At 39.4% G+C, this 19155-nt stretch overlaps 3 protein-coding genes, 1 long non-coding RNA gene and 1 other non-coding gene across 8 annotated transcripts; 3 read left to right on the forward strand and 2 right to left on the reverse strand.

The window, feature by feature from the left end:
- The first annotated feature begins 1207 nt into the window (after nucleotides 1-1207).
- On the forward strand, nucleotides 1208-2422 carry LOC125203895. The gene is made up of 2 exons (XR_007173456.1): nucleotides 1208-1237; nucleotides 1394-2422. It is a non-coding gene; the product is annotated as an uncharacterized LOC125203895 (long non-coding RNA).
- LOC125203891 (laccase-6) lies at nucleotides 1979-4555 on the reverse strand. Its single transcript, XM_048102403.1, has 6 exons — nucleotides 4350-4555; nucleotides 4118-4269; nucleotides 3796-4040; nucleotides 3574-3702; nucleotides 2484-3425; nucleotides 1979-2261 (listed from the first exon to the last, which is right to left on the reverse strand). Exons 1-6 carry the CDS (start codon nucleotides 4467-4469, stop codon nucleotides 2131-2133), a joined length of 1719 nt encoding a protein of 572 aa, XP_047958360.1. The 5' UTR covers nucleotides 4470-4555; the 3' UTR covers nucleotides 1979-2130.
- Nucleotides 4556-5449: 894 nt separating this feature from the next.
- Nucleotides 5450-7473, reverse strand: LOC125203892 (pentatricopeptide repeat-containing protein At5g08510). The gene is made up of 2 exons (XM_048102404.1): nucleotides 6428-7473; nucleotides 5450-6289 (listed from the first exon to the last, which is right to left on the reverse strand). The coding sequence occupies exons 1-2, from the start codon at nucleotides 7352-7354 to the stop codon at nucleotides 5672-5674; spliced, it is 1545 nt and encodes a 514-aa protein (XP_047958361.1). The 5' UTR covers nucleotides 7355-7473; the 3' UTR covers nucleotides 5450-5671.
- Nucleotides 7474-8743: 1270 nt separating this feature from the next.
- Nucleotides 8744-8817, forward strand: TRNAV-AAC. Its single transcript has one exon. It is a non-coding gene; the product is annotated as a tRNA-Val (tRNA).
- Nucleotides 8818-8890: 73 nt separating this feature from the next.
- Nucleotides 8891-13352, forward strand: LOC125203888 (bifunctional fucokinase/fucose pyrophosphorylase). Of its 4 annotated transcripts, none has more exons than XM_048102398.1 (7): nucleotides 8891-9377; nucleotides 9676-9937; nucleotides 10101-10465; nucleotides 10600-10726; nucleotides 10893-11906; nucleotides 12055-12749; nucleotides 12837-13352. In XM_048102398.1, exons 1-7 carry the CDS (start codon nucleotides 9063-9065, stop codon nucleotides 13233-13235), a joined length of 3177 nt encoding a protein of 1058 aa, XP_047958355.1. In that variant the 5' UTR covers nucleotides 8891-9062; the 3' UTR covers nucleotides 13236-13352. The 4 variants fall into 4 exon arrangements, with proteins under 4 accessions (XP_047958355.1, XP_047958356.1, XP_047958357.1 ...); XM_048102399.1 differs by having other exon boundaries at nucleotides 9199-9377; nucleotides 9684-9937; XM_048102400.1 differs by having other exon boundaries at nucleotides 9297-9377; nucleotides 9587-9937.
- Nucleotides 13353-19155: the final 5803 nt, after the last annotated feature.

A 19155-nucleotide genomic window follows, 5' to 3' on the forward strand; every position in this document is an offset into this window, starting at 1 on the left:
GTGATTCTTAATAAGAATTAGGAGTATCCTTTACTACATTAATTTGGCTGTTAGTGTTAATTAACTGAAAATATGTCTATCCTTCAATAATCTATCGGGCTCCGGGCTTTCATTGGAGGCCAAGTCGTCCAAAATGCTGCCGGGAACATATCAAATTGAGCTGTGCGTCTCGTTGCTCGCTTATTCTTCGATAATCGAATGTTGAGTGAATTCACCTTTTGCTTGAATTACTTCCATGTTTTACTTTAATTGGATAACCATAATTTTCTTCTGCTATGCTTCTAATTGGATTGTGAGTTGCAAATTAGAAGGTATTCACAGAGATCTCGCATGCAACCTTACTTCATTCATGCTTGTTTCATGTACTATATTTCGATCGATATGCATCTTCAATATTGCATGACGATCTTCTGCAGATAAATAGAATTCAAATATGTTTCACTTTGGGTTTTGTTGTTCCCTATTGCCTTTGAAATTAGCTCTGGAATTTGGAAAGAAGGGTGATAAAAGATGAGATGAAACTGATGTATGAAAGGTTTCACCAAATGAGATGATGAATTGATGATGTGTGCTATGTGTTTGAGTTACAACGTCTGAAATCTCATCGACTTATAATCAAGGATATAAGTTACATGAAAACATCACTCCAGATTCAACTTACTTGCTCTTTATATTTGGTGCAGGAGTCTCTTCACCATATATGCTTCCCTTACACCTTAACTGACTAATACTTACACAACTAATCCCCGATTTTTGTTATTATCAAGCTTCTTTAAAAGAAGGTGTGTCTTCTGTGCAAAACATCTTACTCACATGAGTATCTCAGTCGTGACAATTTCCAATGTCTGAGTTGTGGAACACTCATTTGAGCAAGATGTTTTCCAATGAGGAGACTCGTCATGCCATATCACGTCTCTGAGAGGGCCTATTTATACTTGTTTCCAGGCCTCAGGGGTGGGTTTATCAAGTAACTTAATGAAAAATCTCAGCTACTCTTATCTTATAGTGAGCCTGTCATTGTTTAACTGAGAGGATGTTAAAATATTGGTAGACTATCTTTCATTGTCTTTCTTTGTGTTGTTAGAGTTGCAGTACAGAGAATAATTGTACTTACAACAAGATATTTGTTAGTACATTAAGTTAGTACCCTCCTTTGCTACTATAAATAGAGGTATATGTTGAATTAATTAGGAAATAGATTTGATCTTTTCCCTCTTGAACTTGAGTCGTTGTTAAGGTATGTGTATAAATCATCTTAGTTGTTGTGTAAGTTTTCTTCTGTTTCTTTTTTTTACACTTACTGTAACTGTGGTTTAATTTGCATCTTATTGTTTGAGGATAACCATGGTTTTTTCCACTTTTACGTTCTGCATGTGCTCTGATCTTTGAGCAGCAGCGAGCATTGATTCCATAAGGTACGTTTCAGCATATTCTGCTTCCAATTCGTAGAGCCCACTCACACATGTCAATGAACCAAGCTATTTCACTTATTGATCTTGAATTTCTTGAGATGAATATGCTAAAAATAAAAACCAATAGGCAATTGGTTGGTCCAGAGTTGATTTAATCTTGCCTTCTTTTAAACATTTATGAACAGACAAAATAGAATGAAAATGCCATGGTGATGTGTGGTTTTGTACACTTTTGATATGTACTTTGTAACTTTTATAGTACTGCCATATTCTCAATGTTTTCAATCTGAGTATTATATAGTAATTTATATTCCTTGAAGAATCAGGTTGGCATTTAATTGCTGTATATGTTTGTTGTAGAAACTTTCCATTTATAATAGGTATAGCATCTTCTACCTCCTGCAGCTTCTCTTCCTTCTGTCTTGCTTTTTTGAAGAGGTTATCATTATAGCTTACTTTCAATACTGCCATATTTTTCTTCTGAATGAGCATTCATATAGAGATGTGTATAATTACCATCCATCACATACAACAACGGCTTCTAATAGGTGAGAAAGCTAACAAAATGATCTGGAAACACAGATTTTTATTGAGACAACCAAGACCAAGCCACACATAGACATGCATAATACACACTTGCACGAAAGAATCTGATCATGGAAAATATCGAAAGTCCTCCTGGTGATTCTTGTTTATCCACCACATACAAACACAGCTTCTAGCAGCGAGGGTAATCAGCTGGTGGGTGAGGGAGGGTCTCCAGTGGTCCTTGCCCATTCTTGACGATAATCGCCACAGACAAACCCCATGATAAATGTATCTCCAGATGGCAGTGCATAAACCAGACCCCTACACCACATTCATAGAGTCTCATCAAGTTTGTTTCATGTAACGACTCAGATGTCTGTGTTAGTATGTGTGTATGACGACGAACGTGCTAATGTCTTTGTATGTAGTATTCCTCTTATGCAGAGATGTTATATTATATAAATACGTCACTTTTTCTGTTATGCATATCATTACATTAGGTGAATATTTGATGCAAAGACTGATTTTAAGTAGATACAATACCTGGATTGTCAGCTGTAAATCTAATTGCTGCCCATCCACCAACAGGAACGCCAATGGTGTTCATGTAGGGTGGATCCACCAAGTTGAAATTAGCAGTATCTGGATTGTAGTTTCCCGTGCCATAGCCCACGACATAGAAACTGTAGCCATGAAGATGAATCGGATGATTCTCAGTCGAGACAGTTCCAGTATCCTGCAAGATGAGCTGAACCCTTGTCCCATACTCGAGCACAAAAACCCTCGTCCCATTCATAGAGTTGGTGTCAATAGGAGCATTGTTAGGCGCCCCGTTAACAAAATCATAGAATTTTAAGGGTGCCCCAGGGAAATCATCAGTGAATATGCCTGCTCTATCCCTGTAATAAGCTTCTAGAAGTGAAACATTAGGCCTAATAAAACTTATATTGTTCATGGAAGCAGCAAACACCCCCCCATTGGTCCCCTTACAGTTTTTCTTTGGGTTTTTTCTAGTACACTTCTGCACATTCACACCTATGGTGACAAACAAGTTCTTGTCAATCACTTTAGGAACATCCGAGGTGTTCAGACCCCGGAGCCCGTCCATTACAGTTTTAACCACAAGATTATCGTTGAACCTAGGTAGCATGGCTGGTAAAGATATGCTGTTTGGTGTTGCACCTAGGTACTGAAAATAGCCAACTGAGGTTATGTTTTGAAAGGGTACGTTTCTTGCAGACATGTATGGCCCGACAGCCATGGAGTATCTGCTTATTGGCTGATTTGCTGTGACGAGGACGTTGAGGGTCTGGCCCGGACCGAGCATCACCTTGTCCGTGGGCAGCGCCTTGGTGTACTCTGCGTCTGCTTCGACTATGGTAAGCTTGTGGTTGGCGATTGCAAAGAAGTTTTCTGTGTTCAATCCTGCGTTGATCAGCCTCAGCAGGTAGGTCTTCCCAGGCACCACGTTGATCCTGTAGACATCTGTGGAAACGACAATGTTTCTTGTTAATTTTCTACTGCGTTTACCTTTTTCTACATCTATATTTTAAGTTAATGCCATAAACGTGTATAGCATGATGTGAACTTGGTGTATTTTGTCATAAAACAGAGAAACATAGGCAGGTGTTACCGTTGGCAGAGCAGTTATAGTTGGGGCCAGGGTGGCCGTTGATTGTGTAAGCATCAGCCTTCGGAGCGCCTCCACCGCTGGCCAAAACTGCCTGCTCGAGCTTTAGAGCATCTTTCAACCAATATTCCCCTGTTATTTGCAAAAAAGTGTTAAGACTAATTAACAACACTTAAGGTAAGTATACTTCCATAGAAGTTAGTTAGCCATAATTAAGAGATGAACCTAGTATAATAATATGCTCCTCATACGGGTAAGGAAAAGGGTAGGGGACGCCGGGTTTGGGGTAAACGATTAGAGCGCCATAAACGGTTGCCCGAAGCCAGGAGAAGTGAGCATGCCAGAAAAAGGTTCCCTTTTGTTGAACCAGAGTGAACTCGTAACTGAAAGTCTGCCCGGCTTGGATGGGGCATTGCGTGACGTAAGAAGGGCCGTCGAACCAGCACGACAACCGCTGCCGGACCCCATGCCTGCACGATATCACATGGTCAAACTAATCATGGGAAGGGAAGGGAATCATCAATCAAGGGAAGGGTTTGTATACTACCAATGGATTGTGGCATTATGAGGCGTTAAATTGGTGACTCGAACAATGACTCGATCATCTTCTTGAGCATAAACTACCGGACCTGGGTACATTTCGTTAATGGTCACGATCTCCTTGCTACTGCACAGCTTCGTCACCCTCTTCGTTTGCACCTATCATCGATACATACATACTTCACTCAATACAGTAATATATTTTCGAGAGAGAAAGAGAGCTAGAGTGAATATGAGACCTTGAAATCGTAATATCTTGTGGAACCACCACCAGGCCATCTCTTGATTCCATGGACGCTATGTGAGATGGAAAGTAAACTCAACAATGCACACACCAAGGCAGTGATTGTGGTTGCCATGGAGTGAGATGGTTCGAACTAGCTCAAGTGAAGGGCTATTTAATGTAACAAAACAATCAGATTAATGAAAAAATAAAAACGTAGCCAATAGCGATATGTATGTGTTTTTTTTATTAAGTTGATGAAGTTAGATGGAAAATATTAGTATTTAAAATATAGTAATTGTCTACAGCTCCATGATTACAATTTTGTTATAATTTGCTTTTAGTCGACTAACTTGGTCATGCGATTTGGTACATTACGAATTACGATCATTTATTAAGTTGTTATACTTATATTACTCACTGTATGTGTTGCCTTAGAAAGGTGACTATGATCCAATACAATGAGATTTTCATAAAGTAAAAATAGTGTTTTCCTAGATATGATCTTACTACTGTTTCCTATTCATTTTCCATTTTTCACATCCATTTATATAATTAAGAAATGTTTTTTCGAGCCTTATTACTGATTTGTACAAAAGCAGTTGGCCTAAACAAGCCCATGCAATACGTATAAGCTAGCCCGTCTCTAAATTATTGGAATTAATTTTATTTAAGTCACCAAATTCAGAATTATATAATTTTGAGGCTTGACTTTAATGCACTGTACCCAGCGGTCTTGTCGAAATAAGAATCTCTGATTTTCAATTGCTCATGCGTAGGCATTTTAAGCAAATGGGTAGTTGGAATATGTCCATATAAATATATACATAAATAGTGTGTGTGTGTGTGTGTGTCATGCACAAACTTTTTCTTTAATAAAAGAGCAGGCGTTTGCAGGAAGAAAAAACCCCAGTTATAGGCGCTGACAAATTGAAATTGTATAAGGATTGATCGTTACGGTATAACTAACTTCTTAACAAATCTCAAAATATAATGCAAAAATTTCATGGCTTAGACAATTTTTTCATCCTACGTCACATAATTAAATCGGCAGGTACTAAAATGATCTAATATTCGACTTCAGCCAATCGAGCTACAACAACTATAAATAGGTGACAAAGATACCACAAAGTTGTAAATGAATTTTTTATAAAGTCAAGATGGTAATTGAGTTTATTAAATCTACAATCAGATGTAAATGAGTTTCCACGTACACAAAATGGAAAACAAAAAAAAAACATATTGAATTCTAAGTAGAACTGTAGAAGGTAATGAACAGGTTAGAAAGATCCTCATAATTTGGCTCATTAAGTATTTTCCTATTGAAACAGAAAATATTCAAGATGACTCCATGAATCTTATTTCATCAATGACTGAATCCAAAAAATCAGTTTTCTGAGGCAATCTCATTTCAGCAGTAACAAAATCTAACACTGTAAAAATCTCATTGGATCTGGAATGACACTTATCTTCGACTAAAAACTTGTGGAGTCTGCCTCCTTCTTCTATAAAGCTGTGGCCTGCTGCTTTAGAGGTGTTGGAGCCTTTCATGAACTTCCTCAGCTTCGCCACTTCGTTCCATTTGTTAGCTTTCGCGTAGATGTTGGAAAGAATCACATAATTCCCAGGATTCCATGGCTCCAACCTAAAGAGTTCCTCAGCAGCTCTCTCGGCAAATTCTACGTTTCCATGAAAACTGCAGGCTCCGAGCAAAGCTCCCCATACGACTGAATCTTGCTTCATCGGCATGGCCATAATTAGTTCATAGGCTTCTTGCATTAGTCCCGCTCGGCCTAGAAGATCCACCATGCATCCGTAGTGTTCTAGCTTTGGCGTGATGAGAAACTTTCGCTCCATTGCGTTGAAGAGCTCCCGGCCTTTATCAACCATCCCTCCATGAGTACATGCTAGGATCACACCAACAAACGTGACATCATCCGGGGTGATTCCTTCCCTCTGCATTATCAATCACAAGCAAAAAAGGTCAGTTTAACCAATTTGGTGGGATACAAGTATATACGCAACACTGTTCTGCTTCTTTGTTCGAGCAATCAATCTCGAACAAAGTCAAATTGAAGCATTCAGAAAGCTCACCAGCATTTGGTTAAACAGATCCAGAGCTCCCTGACATCTTCCATGGACAGCTAAACCCATGATCATACTATTCCAACAACATAAATTTCTACCGCCACCAATTTCATCAAACAACTGCATTGCCTTCTCAATCACGCCACACCTTGCATAGAGCTCCAACACCGCGTTACAGACAAAGGCATTTCTGAAATAGCCATTTGCACGAGCATAAGCCTCGATCCTCTGTCCCACCTCCAATGCGCCAAGATTAGCACAAGCCGGAAGAACACTAGCTATTGTTACATGATTAGGCCTAACTAACCCCTCTCTCTCCATCTCCAAATACATCTCCAAAGCCTCCCTATATCTCCCATTCTGCGAATACCCCGACACCAAAGCAGTCCAAGAAACGACATTCCTAGACGGCATAGCCAAGAAGCAGCGCAACGCTTCGTCCAAATCCCCTCTTCTTGCATAACCTGAAATTAAAGAATTCCATGTGGGCACATCTTTGCCATCCATCTCATCAAACACCTTTCTTGCGAAACGCAGCAAGCCCATCTTAGCATACATGTCAACCAATGCGGTCAAGGCATAGGCGTCGTGATCAAGCCCGAATTTGAGAAAATGGGCGTGGACCATTTGGCCGTGGGAACGACTAGAAAGCTTGGCGCAGGCGACGAAGAGGAGAGTGAAGGAATGCGGAGTGGGAAGCAAGCATCGGTGAAGGAGTTGGGAGTAGAGAGAGAAGCATCGAGAATGCGGGCCGTGAGAAGAATGGGCTTGGATGAGCTTGTTGTAGAGGGAAATAGTTGGGTGGAGTAAACTGTCGAGCACCTTATGTGCATAATTTACGTTGGGAATTTCTATTACTCTGGTGATTAGATCTTTGGCAAAATCTGTGCCGACCCTCAGTGAATGGGCGTGTAATTGTTTAAGTTGGTTCATGCGAAGGATCGGACTCTATAATCTGTAGGTGTTCTTGAATAATAGACCTACTACAACCTCGTACACGTCAGAGCTAATGAGCGCCAATGCCGCAGAGTATACAATGACCCTCAATCCTGTTTATTTGAATCGGCACGAGTTTAAAAAATTATTTCACTTAATAAAAAGTTATTAACTATATAAATTATTTAATTGTAAAGTAAACTAGTGAAAAAATTGTTTGAAATATAAATTCTATTTTTATAGGAGTATTAATTTTATAGTAGAATGTGTAGTTGTTTTATACTATATGACTTCCACTTATTAAAAATGAAAAAAGAAAAAAAAAAGAAAAAAAAAAACTAACGGATAATAGTGCAGTTATCAGTGCGGAGCTGTGATAAACTTGAGATCACGGGTTCAAACCCCGCCATCCGCTAAAAGAATTCGGTCTTAATCCACAAACCCGATCGAACAAGATTAGTCGGATTACGTTAAAGGCGGGTTCAATACGGTCAAACCCAAAAAATGAAAAAAAAGGTAAATATATCTTTAAATGTCGAACAATCTAACAAATATGCATCTCTATTAGTAATTGAAAATTGAATCACATAATTAATTTCCAAAAGTTCATTAGATATTTTTATCGCTACATGATAACGGGTACTCCCTCCATACCATATTAATTGAGTGTTCTGGGAAGTCTCAACATAATTGAATATAATTGAATGATTTTTATTTTTAGCAGAAAGTAATCCGCTCTCTTATTTTATTCTCTCGTAATCTCTCTTACTTTATTCACTATCCATTTAACACAATAATCTTAATCTTCGTGCTAAAAATGGACGTCTCTATTAATAAGAAACGGGGTATAGTATATTTTATTTAAGATAGCAACAATTTCTTGACAATACATCTAAATCGTAATTAAAGTTGTTAGGATATCTAATATTGCAAAATTAGTTACCTCATGTCCTAAAACAAATTATATACATCAAGGTTTCATGGTGTAGTTGGTTATCACATCAGTCTAACACACTGAAGGTCTCTGGGCGAAGCCAATTACTCCCTCCATCTCTGATTAAGAGTCACACTTTGACCGGACACGAGTTTTAAGAAATGTAAATAAAAGTTGGTTGAAGAAGTTTGTGGAATGTGAGATCCATTTTTTTATATTGATTTTATAATAAAATGTGAGTGAATTGAGTTAGTGGAATGTGAGACCTACTTATTATTTATGGTAAATGAAATGTGACTCTTAATTAAGGACGGACCGAAATGGAAAAATGTGACTATTAATCGGGGACGAGTATTTTTTATTTTCCAATAGAAGCGTCCACAGACAAGTTCCCAATAAATTTAAAGGTTTGTCTATTTTAAATTATAGTGATACACAATCAGAGGCATGTTGGTTTCGTGGTGTAGTTGGTTATCACGTCAGTCTAACACACTGAAGGTCTCCGGTTCGAACCCGGGCGAAGCCAAAGTTAATTTTTTTAATTTCCCAATAAAAGCACCGACGACGTCGTACACGTCTAACCGTCTTCCCCAATCGCCAATCCCCACCACACCATTCCCAATTTTTCATTTTGATGTCGGATACAATTGCTCATCGCCAATCCCCATATCTTCATACACTAGTAGTATATTGACTCTAATTAGATCTCCCGCATAAATTCACACTCCACACCCTTTTCTTAAAACAATTGACCACCCAGCCATCGGAACTATGTCGGAGAGCTCAACCCGATCCAAGGCTGACCTCGCGGCGTCTCTGCGGCGCGCTTGGTACCATTTGAGGCTGTCGGTTCGTGATCCCACTCGGGTGCTCACTTGGGACGCCATCGTTTTGACGGCAGCTAGCCCTGAGCAAGCCCAACTCTACAACTTGCAACTCACCCGCGCCAAGCGAATGGGCCGCATTGCCCCATCTACCGTCACTCTCGCCGTTCCTGACCCCCACGGCCACCGCATCGGCTCCGGCGCCGCAACTCTTAATGCCATTTTCGCTCTCGCCAATCACCTCTCTGTCATCGCTTCTGCGGTATCAATTTCACCTATTTCGTTTCTTCCCATCATTTTTTCGAGTAATCATCATTGTCTGTGACTCTAGTATACCTAAATTGCCTGTGGATGTGATCTTCTTAGTGCTGCTAGATTGAATGTGATCTTCTTTTGATAGAATACATGGGGGCAGTGAGGTGAAATGTTAACCTACATTAACAGAATTCAATCATATGCCTCTTTTTGTAGGACTCTCTTTTTCATTCTTCATCTTGCACTGGACTTTAATTGGCTTGTGGTGCTCACATAACTTATCAGATACCTTCTTTGACATGAAGGACTGCAGCTCTACCTCTTCAATCTCGAACAGCTCTAGTGGAATTCCACTTCCTTCCCTTGTTGAAATCATAAAAAAGAAGCATGTCTTACTCCTTCACGCTGGAGGAGACTCTAAGAGGGTTCCATGGGCTAATCCTATGGGGAAGGTTTTCCTTCCGCTTCCGTATCTGGCGGCAGATGATCCTGATGGTCCAGTACCCCTGCTCTTCGATCATATACTTGCAATTGCTTCTTGTGCAAGACAAGCTTTTCGGGATGAAGGTACCTTGTTCTGTCCTGTTAGCTGTAATAAGATATTCTATAATTCAAGCTTGGATGCATCGTAATTGATACTATCGCTTGCTATGGTTGTGAAGCTTGGATCATATACTAGGCTAGAGTTGTTATGGATAGCATTCCGATTAATTAAGATTTCAAATAACAGGCGGGATGTTCATAATGACTGGGGATGTTCTTCCTTGTTTTGATGCTTTCAGCATGGTTCTTCCTGAAGATACAGCCTCTATTATTACTGTTCCTATAACTCTTGACATTGCTTCCAACCATGGGGTTATTGTGGCATCCAAATCTGAGTCAACAAATGATTACGGTCATGTCCAGTTGGTTGATAATTTGCTTCAAAAGCCTAACTTTGAGGAACTTGTCACTCACCAAGCAATCCTTGACGATGGAAGAACGCTACTTGACACTGGAATTATAGCTGTCAAAGGTGAAGCATGGGTGGATCTTGCTACGCTTTCCTGTTCCAGCCAACCATTGATTTCAGGACTTCTGCTCAGCAAGAAAGAGGTTATCAAATTTTCTCAGGGATTTCTTTGCTTGTAGGTCTTAATCAATTTGCTTCTTGCATTGATATTTCAGAGACTCCAGCTCGTAAGCTTCTTGAAGCCTCTGTCTTAGCTTCTAATTTTTATCATGTGCAGATGAGCCTATATGAAGATCTGGTAGCAGCCTGGGTGCCTGCTAAGCATGAATGGTTGAAGAGACGCCCTTTGGGTGAAGAACTTGTCGCAACATTGGGAAAGAAAAAGATGTTCAGCTATTGTGCTTGTATGTTGAGTAAAAATAGTTCATGTGCTATTAATAGATTTTGAAGTTTATATCCCATTTATTCTGTTTGGGCTTTACATACTAACCCCACTTGATATATATATTGGACATCGGTTTCTTTTTCATGCCAATATATTTGATTCCATCATGTCTCAATTTTGTGCAGATGATCTCCTGTTCTTGCACTTTGGAACCTCAAGTGAAGTTCTTGAACATCTTAATGGTACTGGTTCTGGACTTGTAGGTAGGAGGCACCTCTGTTCAATTCCAGCCACCACAGTGTCTGACATTGCTGCCTCAGCTATAATTATATCTAGCAAGATAGCTCCTGGTGTCTCTATTGGGGAGGAATCACTTGTGTATGATTCCGCCATTTCAACTAGTGTCCAAATCGGTTCTCAGTCAGTAGTTGTTGGCATAAATATTCCTGAACTTCAGCAAACCACGAGTGGGAACTTACTGAAATTCATGCTTCCAGATCGCCATTGTCTCTGGGAGGTTCCGTTGGTGGGATGCACCGAAAGAATCATAGTATATTGTGGTCTGCATGATAATCCAAAAATTTCGCTTCCAAATGATGGGACTTTTTGTGGGAAACCCTGGAAAAAGATTTTAGGTGATTTAAGAATTCAAGATACTGATCTATGGGGCGCAAAAGAAAGCAAGGACATGTGCTTGTGGAATGCTAAAATATTTCCTGTACTTTCCTATCCGAAGATGCTACAATTGGCGACATGGCTTATGGGTTTAGGCAATCAACGTGATGAATACCTCTTAGATTTATGGAAAAGGTCTGACAGGATCAGTCTAGAGGAGCTGCATAGATCGATTGACTTCTCTAACATGTGGACAGGCTCCATTAATCACCAAGCAGATCTTACAGCAGGGATTGTTACCGCTTGCCTTAATTTTGGTTTGCTTGGTCGTAATCTATCTCAGTTGTGCCAAGAGATTTTGCAAAAAGAAGCCACTGGTGTTAAAACATGTCAAGAATTCTTGTCGCTGTGCCCTGATCTTCAAGCTCAAAATCCTCAAATTCTTCCAAAGAGCAGGGCTCACCAGGTCCACCTTGATCTTTTGCGAGTGTGTGATGAAAAAGAGCTGGCTGCTGAAATGGAGCACAAAGTGTGGGCCGCTGTTGCTGATGAAACTGCTTCAGCTGTCAGATATGACTTTGAAGGTAATAAGACTATCATATATGGCTTATGTATTTAGTTCATTCAGTGTAAAGGAGCATTATAGCTAATTCTGTAACTGCTGTACTGTAACTATCCTAGTCATTCAGTACATTGATATTAATCTTCTTTTTGTTTTCCAATTTGGTATAGAGCAAGAAACTAGCACATCTAATAGTATTCTGGAGCAACCTTTTCACCACAAGAAGGTAAAGGTGGAGTTACCTGTTCGAGTAGATTTTGTCGGTGGCTGGAGCGACACACCTCCATGGAGCTTGGAGCGTTCTGGCTGTGTACTGAACATGGCCATTACACTAGGAGGCTCACTTCCTGTTGGTACAATCATAGAAACTATGACAAGGCCCGGACTCTTGATTAATGATGATACAGGAAATGAGTTGTACATCGACAATGTTACCTCCATTGTACCTCCATTTGACAGTAGTGATCATTTCCGGCTTGTCAAATCTGCATTGTTTGTCACTGATGTCAAAACTAAGATGAATCTTCAATCCAGAGGATTGCATATAAAGACATGGGCCAAAGTCCCTCGTGGTAGCGGCCTTGGCACTTCTAGTATCTTATCAGCAGCAGTTGTCAAAGCTCTTCTTCAATTAACCAATGGAGACGACAGTAATGAAAATGTCACCAGGCTCGTTCTCGTCCTGGAGCAGGTCATGGGTACTGGAGGTGGCTGGCAGGATCAGGTTGGTGGTCTCTACCCCGGCATCAAATTTACATCGAGCGTTCCTGGAATCCCATTGCGGCTTCAAGTTAATCCTCTGCTCGCTCCGCCTCAACTGATCACGGAGTTGCGTCAACGACTTCTCGTTGTATTTACTGGTCAGGTATGAGAACATCACAGATACCTCGTTGGCATTCCCAACTTGTCTCCAATTGTCTCCAATGAAATATTTGTTGATATGAGAATGCAGTTGCGACTTGCTCACCAAGTCCTGCAGAAGGTGGTGATTCGCTATCTCCAACGTGACAACCTACTCGTCTCGAGCATCAGGCGCCTTGTCGAACTAGCTAAGGTCGGAAGGGAAGCTTTAATGAACCATGATCTAGTCGAGCTGGGGGACGTAATGCGGGAGGCGTGGCGGTTACATCAGGAGCTCGATCCATACTGCAGCAACGAATTTGTCGACGCACTGTTCGCATTTGCTGATCCGTATTGCCAAGGATGCAAGCTTGTTGGCGCTGGAGGTGGTGGATTCGCATTGATGCTGGCTAAATCTGCTGAGTCCGCAAAGAAACTGAAGCAGTTGCTTACTGAAAATCCTGAGTTTGATGTTCAAATCTACGATTGGGAAATATTTTTAGGTAAGTAGCTACATCTAATGTAAAGTGTCCATGAAACAATTATTGTTTGCATATAATGATTTCTTTTTATGATTCTTTATAATAGATACGTGCAACATGTATTGGTATTTTTTCTTGAATTTTTATTATGGGTACATTACTTTCTTATTCTTTTCATGAAAGCGAATATCTCTATGCCAAAATCTGCAGATTCTCAATTTAACATGAAAATTCGACTTTGGACTAATTCCAGAAATTAATCTCACTTCTAGTCTTCTGCCGGTGGTTGAATTTTATCTATGATGAAATTATATGAACAAAAAAAATCTTAAATGTGTATTCTTATCTTACTTTGTTTATATATTAATACAATGACACTGTGTTTTCTTTAGATTAGGGTAGATAATTCATCTATGTTAGACTTGATGACTTAAATGATCTAAAATACATGTTCATATCATTTCTGTTTGTATATAGGTACAGCTGTCAGTGTCATGTGTTGAGTATATGTATTAATACTATGATACCCATTTTTCTTTAGTATGGTTTAATCATTGAAAATATAGGAGTTTATTTAGGTGATGTAATATTCGTTGGCTATAAAAATAGAGGTGCTAAAATGCTCAAATTCAGCATATGCGTTAATGATTGGCGTACTTAGGAAAACCAGAAAATTGGTTGAAATTGAGTTTAGACAAAAATCTAATAAATTTCATAGTAATCGCATATCCAATTAGGTCCACTAAGATAAGTTAATTTCTCCTTTGACAACTATTGTTAATATTCTATGGTTCACAATCAATAACTAGTGTAAATATTCACTTTCAATTAGGTGAGCAATCGTGTGGGTGGAGTCATCTTGAAAACGATCCAATCTAATAAAGTTTAATCTAAATTTAATATAAATTCGTTAACAATATAATAACGGCACAAACTAATTTATATGATTAAAACATGTTATTACAAAATTATAGTTTATTTTTAAACCAAATTTACACATCAAAACCCTCAATCTATATATTACTAACTCATTTCACTCGCATTTTAGAGTAAAAATTAATACTCTCTCCGTCCAATAAATATATGGGCATTTCTATTTATGAAAAGTTGTCCCCAATTCATTAATTTTATACGATAATATATTTACAACATATATCACTATGGTCTCACCATTACAACTCATTAAACACTAATAATTGTATGAGTCTCATTATCCATTAACATTACTTTAACTATTTTTCTCTTCATCTATCTTACTATAGTAATTATGCATTAATTATCGTGTCATTTCAAATGCACATATTTTTAGGGACCGGAGGAAGTATATAAAAGTGAGACTCATATTCCACTAACTTTTCAACTCACTTTCCTTTACATTTGTTAAAACTCGCGCCGGAACTAAATTGGACAATTATTGAGGTCATGGACAGTGGCGGAGCAGAAAATAATTTTAGCAGGGGCTTTACTATACAATAAAATACTTTGTGTGAGAACTTTATTTGAGCACCATCCTCGTTTGTTGCAGTGAAGATTTGGTATACCATGGTATATCGAATTTACGGTATTTCGGTACACCGCAATATAGGAAAATTGATACTGTTATCGTACCGAAAATTGCGATATACCGAAAAATTGATATTTTTTGGTATTTTTTCAATACGGTAAGTGCGGTATTTCGATATTTTTCCCCAACGCTCGGACGGAGAGAATATATAAAATAAAACAAACAATACAGTCGTTCATCATACAACCATAAACCTCATACAAACTGATCACATAAGATATGTAGCATCAAACAAGAATGAAAAATTCTAATTCTTTTACTCAATAAATAAGAAATCTCTATATAATTAAATCACATATTCAATATACTTATAATCATCAATTTTCCAATAAAAATTATGAAAAAAATGTAGAAAGAATAAGATTTTGTATAATTAAATTGAAAAGAAAAAATATAAGAGAAATCCTATGAAAAAAAGACCTAAGGAATAAAGTACTACTTGAAAAAGGACGTCTCCTACACTTCATATACCAATATTTTAATATTTGACTTAAAATAAAATTGGCCGGTCCCACACAACTATGCATTATTGCTATAGGTTTGGTGTTTCATATTTGGTTAGACGAAATGGCACGAAGCATGTTGTCAGACCATTGTATCCTCATCCAAGCTTCGAAATTCCTCTAGCTATCCCTGGACCCTAAATAAAACCGGGAAACGAAATCTGAATCTTTCAAAAGTCCCTCCAAAAAATGTCCCACTATACGCGGTCTGCATCGCTTTTAAATGCAGCTTCTTCCACAATCACGAAGCATGCTCTCCTAAATCCGTCATCACCCGGTGGTTCTGACAACGGCTTAGCGTCAAGTTCGGAAGTTGTTACCGTGGCGCTGTTCTTTTCTGAACTTTTCCCAGATCCTTTAAAATTTACGAGTTTGTTGATTTGGTGTTGTAGGTAAACATGTCTCAGCCTACGAGTTATGTTGCTCCTGGAGTTGTTGGTGCCGTAGGTGGTGCAGGAGTGTATTTCCATCAACTTTGTTGTTAAACGTCGTTGTAGTTTGTCTATGTTCATGTGTGTCTTCGATAGACATGTAACATGTCGTTGTTAGGTAACCCCGACAAACCAATGAGGAAGTTTAAGAAGGGGGACCGCACCCGTCGGATGTGGTCTTAGAGAGAGGAGGAAATTCTCGCGGCTACTTTGATGGAGCTAGTTGCTTTGGGGTGGGAATCCAACAAAGGGGTTTCGGTCGGATTATCTCCAAAAGTGTGAGGATAGCATTCGTGCAGAATTTCCAACTTCCGACATAAAAGGTACAACGCATGTTGTCTCCAAAGTCACATCTTGGAAAACCAACTTCACTAGCCTATGTAACATTCTTGATTGGACCGGTGTTGGGTTTAACACGAATGGCGACTACAAGATAGACATCGACGACGATCAATGGGAACATGTTGTGCAGTACAGAAATACCAACGATTTATGAACTTTGGATACTGCATTATATGTTGTTATTTTATTGACGTTCTTCTTCATAGGTTGACCCCAAAGCCAAGTTCATGTGGAACAAGTCTTGGCCATTCAGGGAGACTTGGAAATGCATCTTTAGAAAGGACCGTGCAACCGGCGCAGGTGCTGAGAATATATCTGAGGCTGCTGTTCGCCTCCACGATGGTGCTGGTGGCGGCAGTCATTGCGACGAGAGTGACTCACATCCATCCATTGTTTGGAACCGTACCACTCATTGATGTCGACGACGCATAAGAGAATCCAACTACAAACCCCAACAACTCCGGCACCATCGATAAGCCAGTGTATACCGTGAAAACTGCAGGAGAGAAGTGTAAGGAAGTTCACACCGACGCAATGCTCATGGACTTTTTGGAAAACTTACATGCTGGGACGAACACAAGGTTGGAGGTGATTTTGTCAAGAATCGGGTACGACTTTGATCTCGGCCATGCTCGAAAAGCGGTGTTCGACAGGCTTAGTGACATCGACGGTCTTACCATTGACCAGAAGTACCAATTGTGCAACATTATGGGTGACAAACCGCAAAGGCTCGAGGTCTTCATGGGTATGCCTGCACATGCTCGTCTGGGTTACCTTCTGAAGTTGATGAACGAGTGAATGTTGGAGATGGAGTTGTGACATCGTTAGGTCGTCTAGTATTGATGTCGGTATCGTAGTAGTGTGTTGTTCGGGTAAGTCTCTTCAGCTTCCTTCTCCTTCTCCCTATGTTCTTCTGCTGTTCCAGCATTTTTTCTGTACCTTGTCTCACATTTTACCAAATGGTTTTTAGCGAAATGGCAGAGATTCGTGCTGACATTAGTCCATTTGAGAACCAAGGTATCAGTGTCGAGTTTTCAGTAAACGTGTGTTTATTCTTTTTCCAGATGCTTTGTGTTTTGCACTTGAAAACTTATTCTTTATTTTGCACTTTGAGTATTTGTTTTGCAATTCAGTTTGCCATTTTTTGGGATTTGCTAGTTTAAATTTATTATAAGTTGGAGGAAAAAATAGGTTGTGTGTGTTATACCCTTTGCGTTTGTTGGTTTACCTTCAATATTATACAACCTACTATTGTGTGTATTATACCCTTTGCATTTCCTGATTTGCTGGTATCAATCGTCAAAAACTGGTGTGTATTATAAGTGGGGATTTGCTGGTTTGCCTTCAGTACTATACCCTTTGCATGGTGTGGCTATTTCATTGTAGTGAATGCATTCCTTGGTCGCGTTCGGAAATGTAAGACTAATAGAACTAGGCGTAGTTGGTCTGATCGAGAGGAGGAGATACTTGTTGTCTCGCTGAAGGATCTAGCAACACATGGGTGGAAATCCGACAACGGTTTCCGGGTTGGGTACCTTGGTAAACTCGAGGAAGCTTTAAAGAGGCATTGTCCCAACTCTAATATTAAAGTGAATCCCCACATTGTGTCCAAGATAACTGTCTGGAAAAAATCCTACAACTCGCTGCAAGGTATACTATCGCGTTCTAGAGTTGGATATAACACGGATGGGGAATATAAGATAGATTGTACTGAGGAGAAGTGGTCCCAGATTGTGAGGGTAACTTGACTTGTTCCTTATACTTTTTTTACTGATTTGATGCAGAGATTATATTTAGTGACTTTCATGTAAATATATATTGTTTTCATTTTTGGAATTTGTCATTGATAGGCTGATCCCGAAGCCCGGTTCATGCGGAACAAATCTTGGCCCTACTTGCCGCATTGGCAAGTTATATTTGGGAAATACCGTGCAAACGGACCGGTTGCTGAAGATCTTAGAGAGGCAGAGATTGAATATGATGCCACGCAAGTACAAGAACTCAAAGCCCATCATCTGCTAACTTGGAGGACATATCTGCATTTGGACTTGGCTATGGCACTGAGAAGCAAGTTGCAGACAACACTTCACTCACCCACGAAGGTGGTACCCCTACTGGGAAGAAGTGTAAGGCTGTAGGAGGAAGTTCTAGCATGGGGAAGTCTGACACCAACAATGACGGTCTCAGCTTCTTACAAAATTGCATGATGACACGAACGAATGACTCCAAGCCCTCAGCCGCCGCATTGGGTATGAGTTTGATTTGAGCAAGGCAAGAAAGGTGGTCGACGAGATGCTTGGCAAGCCTCCGACCTTGAGTAAGGCACAAAAGTTCAATGATGGGGAGCTGATACTTCGTAAAGTGGATCACCTGGACTTCTTCCTAGGGATACCGGAGGAAGATCGGGAGGATTATGTCCTTCACGCACTTGAGCACTTCGACCACAACTGATGTTGTTCCTTTGTCCAATCCATGACAGCCAAGTATTGGCACCTTTTGTCAAGCAAATTGTAACATGTATTGCTTGATTTTTATGTTTCATCCAACACTTTTCGACTGATTTAGTACTAGCTATGGTGTTTCTGACTCTAATTTAGTGTTTTATGGCAGCCTTGTATAGGCCAATAGGTTATTTTAGGTGGATTGGTGCAATATTATTATGCAAATGACTGTTGTTTTTGATGTACTGCTTCTGATCTACTCACCATAGGTTTTCATTGCTTTTACACATGCCCTGCTCCATAAATTGATGTGGCAAGATGGATGTTAGGCCAACTGTGACACCATTTATAATTCTCCACATTCTCACTTTTATTGTTACCTTGTCTAATAACTCGTGTTTTCAAACATATGATACATTGCTTTATATATTGATGCACAAATTTGTAAATAGCCTTAAAATAATGTGCTATTGTCTGTTAACAAATTTTTCCTTCCCTTCTAGTATCTCATTCAATAGCAAATTTTTGTTTAATATGTAGAAAGAATCGGGCTTTTACAAGAAGAGTTAGACAAAATATGACCCACTCAATAGGAAATAGCTAATGTGTGTATGTTACTATCATCTTTACTTATTATATCAGCTTCATCCTACACACTTTGCAATTAA

The sequence above is a fragment of the Salvia hispanica genome, chromosome 2, assembly GCF_023119035.1.
Source record: "Salvia hispanica cultivar TCC Black 2014 chromosome 2, UniMelb_Shisp_WGS_1.0, whole genome shotgun sequence".
Taxonomy (NCBI): Eukaryota; Viridiplantae; Streptophyta; class Magnoliopsida; order Lamiales; family Lamiaceae; genus Salvia; species Salvia hispanica.